The sequence below is a fragment of the Lutra lutra genome, chromosome 11, assembly GCF_902655055.1.
Source record: "Lutra lutra chromosome 11, mLutLut1.2, whole genome shotgun sequence".
Lineage (NCBI taxonomy): Eukaryota > Metazoa > Chordata > Mammalia > Carnivora > Mustelidae > Lutra > Lutra lutra.
In genome coordinates, this window is record NC_062288.1 from 21,645,910 (window position 1) to 21,658,758 (window position 12,849).

A 12,849-nucleotide genomic window follows, 5' to 3' on the forward strand; every position below is an offset into this window, starting at 1 on the left:
GTCACTCCCTTGATTGGGGATATCTTCAGTCTTATGGCCATTGGTCCACTGTACCTTAATCCATGTTTCTTTCTCCACAATCCATGTTTATATCTCCAGCTCCCTGCTTGACATCTCCACTTGGATGTCCATCAGGTACTAAAAACTTGAGTTCTGATCTTCCCTCAAACTTGTTTCTTTTATATCTTGGAACATGGTTCTAGTTACTCAGGTCAAAACCTGGACTTTTCTCCTGTCCCCCATCCTGTTCACCCCACATGCAGTCAGCTCAGACTTCAGCATACATAAGTAATCTCTCCCCCAACATGGGGCTTGAATACACGACCCCGAGATCAAGCGAGTTGCATGTTCTACTAACTGAGCCAACCAGGTGCACCCACCCCCAGAGTATTTCATACTTGACTACTTTTCACTACTTGCACTGTTACCACTCTGCCCCTTCCCGTCTGTTCTCAGCACTCTCAAAGGCAATGACCTTTATGCCTGGACTCCAGTCAGTAGCTTCCCTCCCACTCATTTTCCCCAACTGCTTCCCAAGCCCAGTGTCGTCCTCTGTCAGGTCTCAGGTCAAACACCGCCTTCTCATAGAGGATCTCTTAACCTGCTCTTAACCCGTGGTATGTAAAATTAAGCCTCCATCTGCTGTGCTTATCACCCCTCCCTTTCTTTCCCCACATTGTGTTACGCAGTGTGATAACATCTTACCCGTTTCTTAGCATTCCTGTATCGCTCTGGGAGTGGACGGATGCTGGCTACTCCAGATTGGTGCTCTGAGATCAGATGTTGTCTGGCGGGTGGAGGCAGACCCATCACTGTCCATGGGATCAGAGATAGATTTTTTTATTCCTATTTTATACTTCTCATTTTACAGCTTTTCTAGTTGAAATTGAGAAAAGAACAACCTCGGAATAAAGGAGAAGGGGAAACGAGGAAGTTTGACCTGTCTTAGCTCTGTCTTCTGGGTCCTCCTCATATGCTGGAGACTAGAGCTCTCGTCGATGCCTGGCTGGTGGTTTGAGGGGAACGACCTTTCTGTGAGCCAGAAATCCTTTTCTCCAGAGTTTGCTTACGCATACGCACTCTGACTTCTATAACCTAAGCTTCTGCCCTCTTCAAAGATCTTGGTAACATCTCATTCTGTAATACTGTCTTTGGTATTGATTTCATTTAGGCTGGAATTTCATGTAGTGAAGCAGTGACCGGATGTCGTGCAGTCTAGTATGTTCAGGCTAGGCTGGCACCACATTCGACATTCATGGTACTTGGACAGAGAAGTTTGGTATTTCTGCTGGCCGAAGTGATGACTCTAGATCAGAAATTTAATGGACTCATCTGCTGCTGCTTGAATGAAAAGGATGTTAAGGAGGCATATGTTGATCATTTTATTATTTTTTATTTTTTTAAAGATTATATTTACCCATTTGACAGAGATCACAAGTAGGCAGAGAGAGAGGAGGAAGCTGGCTCCCTGCTGAGTAGCGAGCCGGACGTGGGGCTTGATCCCAGGACTTTGGGATCATGACCCGAGCCGAAGGCAGACGCTTTAACCCACTGAGCCACCCAGGCGCCTCATATGTTGGTCATTTTAGTTTCAACTCTTACCTGAAATATCCCCCAAATATATGCATGGTTAATCCTTTTCCATTCCTCCCCTCCCCTCGTCTGCCCTTTGCCAGCATTACTTGGAGCCCCCAGTGAAGCTGAGCGAGGCTCTAGGAAGATACGGACTTAAGCCGGAAGATTTTTTTGTCTTGAAGCATGGAGAATCCAGATACCTCAGTACTGATGAGGACAACTCGGAATAAATGTGAGCGCAGGAGCCGTCAGTGATGAAGGTATCTGCAAAGCTCAGACAGACTCACAAACGCATGAACATGAGGAATTCCAATACTTAGGAAACAACCTCAACGAGTTAGTGTTCTGTTTTGCGCAGTAACTTGCTTGCTTGCTGTGCCTGCCAATCCATACAGAGAAGCAGGAGTTCCGAGGTGGGTTATTTACACAGTGAATTGGCTAAGGGGAATTAAAACCCTCTCGATAGTGTAAGCATTGCAATGGAATTTTGTTCTTTTTAATATTATAGTGTAATGGTAGAAGTCGGAGGTTATGAAAATGGATTTTAAGGTCTCATTTCTGTTCTTCTGGTAAAGGGCCTCCTACAAGGTGAGTCTATCTAACGAGACGGTTTCAGAGGCCGCACATCTAAACCTGTTTTCTATTCACATTAAAGGACGTGAAGACACTGCCACCCACGCGCTTACAGCAGCCCTCCCTGCTCTGTCAGATTAGTTTATATGCCAGATGCGCAGTGATTTATTTTTTTAAGCATAGAAACATAAGAGGCTGGGCGAAGTTCCCATTTTTAAAGACTTGCTTTTTTAGAAGAGGAAGAGTATTTTCTGTTTTACATCTACAATCCCCAAATCAGAAGCAGAGCTGGCGAGGGGCAGGGGAGGGGGGTGGTTAGGAGGACATGATTGGTGACACTTTCTATTTTTAATCTAAAAGTCAGACCTGCTAAGCACAAAGATAGCTTCTAGGAAATCTTTTACAAAGACAAATGCAGTTCTTCAAATGTTAATTCTCTATTCCATCTTCTCTCCATCTACTCATTTTCCCACCTCCTTTCTTTATTCCAACTATGAATGTATCAATAAGGTCTATATAGTTTGTTTTACAGGATTCACATGGCTTATATTTTTATATTGAGTGACCTCTAAGCCCAATTCTTTGACTAAGCTAGTGTGGAACACTAGCAGTTAAGAGAGAAATGGTTTTGGGGAATTAGCTGACCAGAGTTTAGTCCTGTAGGGGCTCTGTGGCCCTTGACTGCTCTATCTACCACCAGAGCCGATGAGACACATTAGAGGCCGTCCTGTGCTCCTGGCTTCCCAGTCTCCATGAAGCAAACATTATTTACACAAAATAATCAAAATAGGTTTACTACAGCAAATGCTACCCAGGCAGGTAATCTATTTTCACATACATATATATGCCACCTGTTAGCCACTTAATCTCAGTTTTAATCCCGTTTCCACCACGGATTTTGTGTGTATCCTGCATTAAGTCACCTGTGCTCACCATGCCTCAGTTTCCTCACGTGGAACAAGAGGACATTTTGACCTACCTCCAAAAAATGTGAATAAGTAGTGTTTTTTTTTTTTTTTAAGCACTTTGAAAATATGAGAGAACATTATTTTTTTTTAAAGATTTTATTTATTTGACAGAAATCACAAGTAAGCAGAGAGGCAGGCAGAGAGAGAGAAGGAAGCAGGCTCCCTGCTGAGCAGAAAGCCCGATGTGGGGCTCGAACCCAGGACCTGGGATCATGACCTGAGCCGAAGGCAGCGGCTTAACCCACTGAGCCACCCAGGCGCCACGAGAACATTATTTCTTAAGACATCACTGCCAAGGGGCGCCTGGGTGGCTCAGTGGGTTAATAAGCCTCTGCCTTCAGCTCAGGTCATGATCTCAGGGTCCTGGGATCAAGCCCCGCATCCGGCTCTCTGCTCGGCAGGCAGCCTGCTTCCTCCTCTCTCTCCGCCTGTCTCTCTGCCTATTTGTGATCTCTGTCAAATAAATAAATAAAATCTTAAAAAAAAAAAAAAAAAGACATTACTGCCTAATATAGATTGGTAGCTCTGAAAGCTGAAAATAGGCTCATGCTGCTTTTGATAGTGTCTTGTTGCTGCAGATTCAAGCATATATATATTTAGGACATGAAACCCTGAGGACAACTTTGTCTCCTTTGTAAATTTAAAGAGTGATAGCCAAAATAAATGTCAATGATCTTTATCAGAATTTAGCATTTTTATCTTAGAGCTGCAAATCAGTCCAGGGGAAATGTGTATATATAATGTATGTGAATGTGTGTGATTTGGGGCACTAAAGCACAATTTCCCTGTAACATAACCTTCAGGAGAAAAACAACAGAACAGCCCTAAACCTTTTCACTCCAAAGGAACATCCTAGCAAGCAGACAGGAATGGAGCTGGTAGGTTGATGGGGATGAGGTCGCGGGGGAGGGGGCTGGGTGTCCTAACGCTCACCTGTGTGGTCACCTTCCCTGCTGTCGCACGCCGCGTTGAGAATTCACCTCTTACCTCTGCTCTGTGAAGCAGACCAAGTTCGTCTTACTTTGTCTTCATGAATGGCCTTAACATGATTCCTGCATTCACGTGTACTGTGGAAGTGCAGGTCTCCGAGCACTTTGTTCCTGTTCCGCTTAACGGGCCTGCCACCTTTTCCTAGGTCCGATCGCGAGCTTTAGTTTCTGTTACCCTTCACCTTCTTTCTATGCTGACCTTTTGTTTCGCGTGGCTTCCATGTTTTCACTTAGCTACCTTTTTGCAAGGTTTAAGTACAAAAGCAAAACCAAATTTTGAAAAATAAGCCAAATCCACTCTCTTGCTTCCATTCAGTCTGAGGTGTGGCGTGATGCCTCTCACTCCGTCGTCTCTGATCACTTTCATTTTGCTCTTCTGATTAGCTGGCATCCCCTAGACCCCAACAGGTTTTACGGACGAGCCCCTGTGGTAAAGAGGCTCCTCCTTGCCCAGAGCAGGGATCCCGCACCTCGGGGAGTCTCAGCCAACAAAAACCAAGATGTGCCCTGACCTCAACAGACAAAGATCAGGGTAGTTAAAAAGAACTCCCCTTTTTTCTCTAGCATTCTGACATTTCAGACTCAATGCTCTGATCTCCAGGAAATGGTATTAGCTACTCAAACTAAAAACAGGAAACAAGAGATGGGGTTTAGAATCCAGTGCTGCTGAAGCACATCAGAGCCCAATCCATTTTCTAATCCGGTGCCCATTTGACTATATATTTTCATTAAATAAGGAGGCAGATTAAAAAATTCATTATAAAGAAATGTGCCTTTCAGGGAACAAGGACTTTTGTCAGCACTGCAAGCCTAAGCAGTGTTCTCAGCCAGCATCTATCCCCCCACTGCTGTAGCCAGCTGGGAACGTCCGTGGTTTCACCTCTCTACTGTAAAAATACTTCTTGCAAGTTTGATTTGTGTCAGGCTAGCCCTGAAAATATACACTTTTTTGTTTGAGGATTTGTGACTTCCTATGGAAATCCCCGTATGTACAAATGAGAACTAACGTACTCGCACAGCTTTGCCTTAAATACCTGGAGCAGGAAAGCTGTAGCCTGCACACTGACTTGCCTCGTACCGGGCATGGTGATGGGGAGGAACTGGAATATTACAGAATACCTGGCTGAACTGAAGTCTGTTAATAATATTTTTATTCCATAAGCTGTTGTGACAATGACTAAAATTTACAATGTATGAAAATCTCAGCTATGTAAAATATGAAAATTAATGAATAAAGTACTATTAAGAGAAAAATGTGTAGAAACCTTTTTCCTTTTTATTTAAAAAAAATTAAAAAATTTATGCTGATGGTTAAAAAAATTCAAACAGTAGAAGAAGGTATATATAAAAAGGTCCTTTCCTCAGTCCCACTCCCCGGAATCTGGCTATCATTCTAGAAACTGTTCTCTGGATAGAAGCATAGTTTTCATTTGAAAAACACATCCACATTTTCTGGAGGCCTTTCTACATAAGCACAGTCAGGCTTCCTTGTTTCTTTTAAGATAACTGATTTCACCAGTTGCCTACAGATGGACAATCAGATTGGCCCCAGCCCGCCACACCCAATGGACGTGGTGAGGACGAGAAGCCGGTCTGACTCCGATTAGACTTGGGAAAGCGGTATGTCTGCGCAACTCCTCACAAGCGCAAGACCAAGGTCGCTCCTGCAGCAGCCCTGAACCAGCCAGCCAGTCACACACGAATGCGGTCTCAGACGGGCGGGAGGTTAGCTTACCCGTAAATAAGGCAACTGGCTGGTCACATCAAGGAGGTAACTGAAGTAAACTCAGCAAACGGCAAAATGAAATGATATCAGAACAAGCTCTTCTATTCATTTGAGATCAATAAAGTGGTTCAAAATAAACCGGAAGACCATGGCAGGGTCCAGCTGTGTTAATGATGAAACGTGAGATCTACTGTTTAGATTTGGCAGCTGGAAGATGAAAACTGCCACCATCAGAACCTGGGTAGGACCGTTACCTTTTCCTTCACGTCTGCATCATGGTGTTCAGCTAAAGCTCTCATTTTCTGGGCACATTCTTCTCCATATAGCAGGAAAAACAAGGAACCTTTAGGGAAAGTAGGCTGAACAGCTAAGCAGCCTTCTTTTTTGAGGCAGTTACTTATATTTTGGGAGAACGTAAGAACTCGAAGAAGAATCTCCTTTGCCACGTGGCTGTCATAGAGGGAAAGGAATGAGGAGTCCACCTGAAAAAGGAAACCGTGAGTGTTAATGATTCATGGAAACATTTTTCATGCATATTTTCACATTTTAAAACTACACTGAATACATAAAAAAAAGTGGGTCATAGAAAATTATCCCTAATATAGTCTAACATCAATATAAAATCTTACGCACCGTTATGCTTTACACTAACGGAAACAAAGGTTTCACTGTTTCAGCTGAAAAATACTATTTTCTTGGAGTTCTAAAAGGTAGTCTTGGGAAAAACACCCACATCCATTTTAAGGTCCGTCATTCAGCCCTCCCGGCGACCCTCAGTTCCCCGGACACGTCGCGCCCCCTGTAACCTGCAGGGCTGGGGCGCAGGGAGGAGCAGGTCCTTCCCTTACAGGAGTGGAGCCCCGTTCATGGTCTGCACCACCTTCGCTTCCTTCAGAACACTTATCTCAGCTTTTAGTTATTGTGTTCGTTTGCTACGTTTCGTTTTTTCTCATAAGCTGCACGAGTGTGCTCACTGGTGTTCTGGCGCTGGGCTCGGCGTGTGGCGCGTCCTGGGGACTAGTGTTTCAGTGCCCGTGAGGAGACGTGCGGACACAAACATGTCAAGGGGAAGAGATGCGGTCACATACGTGTACCCCAAAATGGACAGAACAATTTGTGGTTGTTAGGCCCCTTCCAAAATGGTTTTTTTAAAAGTAAAATTGGTTCATTACAGAAAAGTTAGGAAATTTGTGTAGACAAAAAGAACCAAAACAAAACAAAACCCTGTGCTCCTCACAGATACTCTGTTAACATTTTTGGGATAAATCTTTCTAGATCCATCCAAATCTATATATTTATATAGTTATAAAATACGTATCTTAGCTATTTACCTGGGCACTAAGTAGTCCATCTGCCATGGCTGGATTTTCAGACAAGTTCACAAGCAGTTTCAAAACTTGAACCTGAAAGAAGTCGTACTGGTTTATTTCAGACCCGTGAGCATGGATTTGCTCTCCCTGGCACACCATCCTCTCAGTGTGTCCACATTTTAAAGTCCAGCCTGGGCTTCGGTCTCCGGCTCAAATTCTGTACCCCAGGGAGCCCTCTCCTGTACAGCACTCCCGGAGTACTGCTCACATGGCAGGGTTAGTGAAACCGTATTCTTCCAGCCACATTGTCAGGGAGAAGATGGTGAATGTCTGTCTCACTGTCAACCTGCCTCGCCCCCTAACCTAGGGTAATAAGCTTAATATTATTTTACATAAATGAGCTTTATTACAATTACTGGTAAGTGAAATATGATCTTTGGAACAAAAAAAAGGACTCTCTCAAAGCCTGTTTATATTTGAAGTATGAAGATCTTGGAACAGTTTGATTACCAAGACTAGATAAACATACAGTCCTTTTTAGTAGGTTACTATGAAACTTTGAGCTTATCTTTTTATGTGAAAAATGTTTTTTAGAATTTATTTAAAAATTTTGTTTCTAAAGATTATATATATTTGAGAGTGTGTGCCAGCACAAGCAGAAGGGAAGGGCAGAGGGAGAAGGAGACGCTGAAGGCAGATGCTTGACCAACTGAGCCACCCAGATGCCCCATGAAAAATGTTTTTAATATCCTTCAAGTAGGCAGTGATAAATAATGGGCAAACAAATGTTAACTTAGAGCTGACAATTAAAATATCAGCATTCCCATCACTTAGAACTGGTCAGTACTGTAGCCCCCCTTATCATTCTTTTTTTTTTTTTTTTTAAGATTTTATTTATTTATTTGACAGAGATCACAAGTAGGCAGAGAGAGAGGAGGAAGCAGGCTCTGTGCTAGCACAGCCCCTGATGCGGGGCTCGATCCCAGGACTCTGGGATCACAGCTTGAGCCGAAGGCAGAGGCTTAACCCACTGAGCCACCCAGGTGCCCGCCTCTTATCATTCTAAGGGGATATATTTGAAGACCCCCCCGCAACACACGCCTAAAATCATGGATAATAGCAAACTATATATATACTTTTTCCTATACATACATGCCTGTGCTAAAATTTATAGATTGGGTGCAGTAAGAGATTTACAACAATAATAAAATAGAACAATTACAGTAATGTACTGTAATAAGTTATATGAATGTCATCTCTCAAAATATCTTTCTAATTTAGTACATGTGCTGCTGAAGAGACACTCTCTGAAAATATCTTCGTGTTCTGTACTCACCCTTCTTATGAGATGATAAAATGCCTATGTGACTAGAGGAAGTGCGGTGAATGATAGGTGGTGTGACGCAGCCTCTGACGGGAAGCCAGAAGGATCATCTGCGTCCCAACTGTGGTTGAGAGCAGATGACAAACCGTGGAACGTGGAACCATGGATGGGGGTGGGGGAGGGTGGCACGGGGAGCTACTGTAATAACATTCAAAGAGAATTCCTGTTCAAAGACACAGGTCATACAAAGCTATACTTTGTATAAGATACTTGAAATGACACAAAGTGAGGAGTGGGGAAGGAGGAATGTGCTCTCTACTAGACCTGGAAGGGAACCCAGATCTTTATTTTAGAAAACCTTTTGTATGACAAAGATCAATGTTTAGAAAACATTGTGTGTTTCCGGTAGAACATTTTTATTATTTCTTTTTAAGTAGCCCCGACATGAGCTTGAACTCATGACCCTGAGATCAGAGTTGGGTACTTAACCAACTGAGCTCTCCAGGAGCCCCTCCTATAGAACATTTTTAAAAAGCGATAGAAAAGCACAAAGGAAAAGGAAATTCACCCCTATTTCCATGACCAAAACCAATCACTAAGTTTTGTTTCTTTCTGGTCTTCACACACCTGTACTGTATACTTACACATTCCATATTCATGTTGTACGTGCTAACCTGTTAAGCGGGATAAAAGGCTTTGCTTAATTTATCAACTATTTAAAAAAAAACTTAGGAAATTAATACATCGTCATGAGAAAATGGAAACTGTGCAGAAGGGAAAGTAGGGTGAAAACAAAAGCCACTGTCCCACCTGCCCATCTTACCCCCCAGCAGAAATCCCAGGTAACGGTTTCTTGTTTAGGCAGAGATCATGTTTTTCAAACAGATATTCCTTATGAATTATAGCCTCTTAAGAGAGGAAAGACCACTTCTAACCGTTCGTGCAGATCTGGTCTGGCCTGACTGGCTGCCAGCAAAAAGAATAGGTGTTAGGGATAAACACTTGTCTCCAAGGGCAGTGAGGTTTTAAGAAAATGGACACGAGTTCTGAAACAGGAAGGTCCCAAACGTAGGATCTAAGTCCGGATGAAGTAAAAATCCACAAGGCCCACTAGTGGCCAACGCGGGCAGGTTCATAACCAGGGAACAGTCACAGCAGTAATAATTATTTGTAATTTGCATAACAATATTCTAATTCATAATTATTCAGTTAGAAGCCTGAATTAAAATTCCACGTTGCTATGCTCCGGAAGGGAGTAAAACATGAGAAAATAATTTACAAACACTGCTGCGGATTAAAAAGCCGCAGGTAGAGGCGCCTGGGTGGCTCCATCATTTAAGCCTCTGCCTTAGGCTCAGGTCATGTCTCCAGGGTTGGGGGATTGAGTCCCACGTCAGGCTCTCAGCTCAGTGGGAATCCTGCTTCTCCCTCTGCCTGTTTCTGCCTGCTGCTCCCCCTGCTTGTGCTCTAACAAAATCTTAAAAAATATATATATATAAATAAGAAGCTGCAGACACCCCTTGCTTTTCAAATGTCTGCGTTATGCCACCTCACTTTTATAAAAGACCCATGTTACTGGTACCTATTTCCACGAACCAAAAGAAATCCAAACAGGATTTTCATTTAAAAAGAAAGAAAGAAAAAAAAGAAAGCAGCATTGGGTGTTCTGCTGCGTATTGACGGGGCAACACCCCCAGGAGGCACGCGCAGCACGTCAGCACGGAGTGGCCAGAGCTGCGAACATCTGTGCTGGTCTTGATTTATTTTGTGCAGCTGTTAACAAGATATGTTCTAAGCTATCAGAAAAGTCTGACAGGTTTTTCTGGGGGCAGGGGTCTGGGAACGTTCAAAAGTGTTCCCATATAAATTAACCGTAAGTGCTGCTCTGTCTCACACCACTGCGGCTTAGGCAAGGTTTCAGGGGACCGCCCTGCTTCCGGGGGACGCTGGGGTGTGTATTCTGGTTTGAACCATGTGAAGTCCTCTCATCACATGTGCCATCTTGTGGTGGCTCCACGACAATTCTTTTAAGCCGTTAGTTTTCTTTGCTCTCTTTGCAGTTTTATTAACACAGGATTTATTTATGTTTATCTTACATTATCTATATTTGGTTATGAATCAGTGTTGTGCCCAAAAGGTTGTTCTACTATGGTGAGATCTCTTACTAAAAATAAGATTTCTAAAAAGTCATTTGGTTATTTACTAAGAAAATATCTAAAATGGGTACATTTTCTTACAAATGGATTACTGTCCAAAAGTTCATTTGCAACTTGGAACTTTGTTTTTCCATAAAAAATGAGTTTAATGTTATAATTGGTGGTTGGGTTCCCAGAAGACCAAAAAAGCAAGTTTTCTATCCCAGAAATGCCATACCAGGCAATGGAATGGAAAAACAAAGCAAAAATAGAACATACTATTGTGGTGTGAGTCATCTTCTAAGAAGTCATAGAATATATTAAAACACAGACCACGTCTGAGACAGATCCATACGGCCCCAAGGCCAGACTCGCCTGGCTCTGAACTCCTTGTTCCTCCTGAGGTTTTGGGTAAAGCAGCTGCAGACACAGGCAGAGGAGAGCTCTGTCCTGTAGTTGTGATGCTGTAAGGCAAAGGGAAGGGTTTCCTCTTCTCTCTCACTGGAGAGAGAGATGTCAGTGGTGCATGCACTTTGGAAACTGCCCATGGATGGAGCGTATTTCAGAAATACTGCTAATAAGAGTACTACATTTGGGGCGCCTGGGTGGCTCAGTGGGTAAAGCCTCTGCCTTCGTTTCAGGTCATGATCTCAGGGTCCTGGAATCGAGCCCCGCATCTGGCTCTCTGCTTCCCCCTCTCTCTCTGCCTGCTTCTCTGCCTATTTGTGATCTCTGTCAAATAAATAAAATAAAAATCTTCAAAAAAAAAAAAAAAAGAGTACTACATTTAATTATGAATGCCTTTAGGTACATCTTAGACCAGATCCAAGTCCCTCTGGCTACTGGAAATGTGGAAATCCCAGAACAAATTTTAAAAGGGCTACAGTGAGGCTCTCCTGTAATAACATTTGGTGACCCCAGAAATAACGTGAGTGATGTTGAGTATCTCGAGTGTGGTCCTTCTAAAACGCTCTTGCGTTTTTCTCTCAATTGGTGTGTGAGAAACACACACCGGTATTGTAAAATGCTGATCAACACAACTCATCAGAGCCTTTGATCAGTCCACCTTCTGTTTTTATGCTATTTCTTGAAACATGGCACGTGAGAAAAATGCACACTAATTGGAGAGGTTTACTCAAGTTACTTTCAGGGGGTGTGTTCTGAGATCCTGCTTAGTCTCCGTAGCTTCCTACATCTGCATTACTGGTCAAAATCAAGCACCAGACATCCATTACTAACTTAAAAGTGGTTTTCAAAAGATTTTTTTTCTGCAAATAATGGCTAAATTAAAAAAAAAAAGTTCTAACCTCAAGGGGAGCAAAAAATTCAATTACCAGCATTATCACTCAAAGACTCCTGTTAGTCAATTATGTCTAATTAAACCTGGTGTAGGGGGGAAGCTGGCTGTATCACTTTAGTAAAAGGTAAACTCATTTTTGGAAGATCAAATGAATGCTAATCTATTGGTAAGTGAAATAACACATTTTCACAAATTCATTTTGAGGTTGATTACTTGGGGATGAAAATAATTTACTTTTGGGGCACCTGGGAGGCTCAGTTGGTTGGGCGACCGCTTTCGGCTCAGGTGATGATCCTGGAGTCCTAGGATCGAATCCCACATCAGGCTCCAAGCGCCATAGGGAGTCTGCTTCTCCCTCTGACCTTCTTCCCCTCATGCTCTATCTCACTCTCTCTCTCTCTGAAATAAATAAAAAAATCTTTAAAATATAATAATTTACTTTCTTGGGCTCATGAAAAGGCTTTTAGTAAACTTTAACTACACTTGCTCTTTTCTGAGGGATATCAACTTAAGATGGAGGACTTAAAATTCATTTCCTATCTTAGAAATCTTGATGCCTCAGCTCTTTGTACTTCCGAGTCAAAACTGCTTCATTCGTACCTTGGTACTTCCATTTCCTGTAAGCAGCACATGGAACAGGTCTGTGATGTAACTGCGAAGCATGTGCTGGTGGTCATTGGTGACCGTCATGTTTGTCAACAATCTCAGTCCGGCCAGTTGCACAGCAGAGTCCAGGGGCCCGGAGAGGACATCCTTGCAAAGTTGATTGATGTATACCTAGAGGTCGGGGGGAGAAGTGAGCATCTTAGAATCTCCCGAAATCTGTCTATGACCCAGTAACTTCTATACAGCAGAGGAGGACAGTAGTTCAGGGGGAGGCTGGCTCCTCAAAAACGATGGTATTTCTCTCCAGCCCTCAAGTTTTGGAGGATTTTTTTTTTTTTTTTTT

General features: G+C 42.9%; 2 protein-coding genes across 7 annotated transcripts in view; one reads left to right on the plus strand and one right to left on the minus strand.

Annotated features, from left to right (window-relative positions):
* Window positions 1–3,163, plus strand: part of NAPEPLD (N-acyl phosphatidylethanolamine phospholipase D) — a 53,686-nt gene extending 50,523 nt beyond the window's left edge. For 5 of the 6 annotated variants that reach the window (XM_047694146.1, XM_047694149.1, XM_047694150.1 and 2 more), the window contains one exon: window positions 1,677–3,163. In XM_047694146.1, coding sequence (XP_047550102.1) covers window positions 1,677–1,805 — 129 coding nt within the window. In that variant the 3' untranslated portion in view covers window positions 1,806–3,163. The remainder of the gene's footprint in view (window positions 1–1,676) is intronic. The other variant, XR_007121356.1, reaches the window with a different exon arrangement.
* Window positions 3,164–3,609: 446 nt separating this feature from the next.
* The window catches only part of ARMC10 (armadillo repeat containing 10), a 39,594-nt gene continuing 30,354 nt past the window's right edge, over window positions 3,610–12,849 (minus strand). Inside the window, exons 4-6 of the mRNA XM_047694156.1 lie at window positions 12,501–12,677; window positions 7,163–7,234; window positions 3,610–6,313 (exon numbers count right to left, since the gene is read on the minus strand). Coding sequence (XP_047550112.1) covers window positions 6,062–6,313; window positions 7,163–7,234; window positions 12,501–12,677 — 501 coding nt within the window. The 3' untranslated portion in view covers window positions 3,610–6,061. The remainder of the gene's footprint in view (window positions 6,314–7,162; window positions 7,235–12,500; window positions 12,678–12,849) is intronic.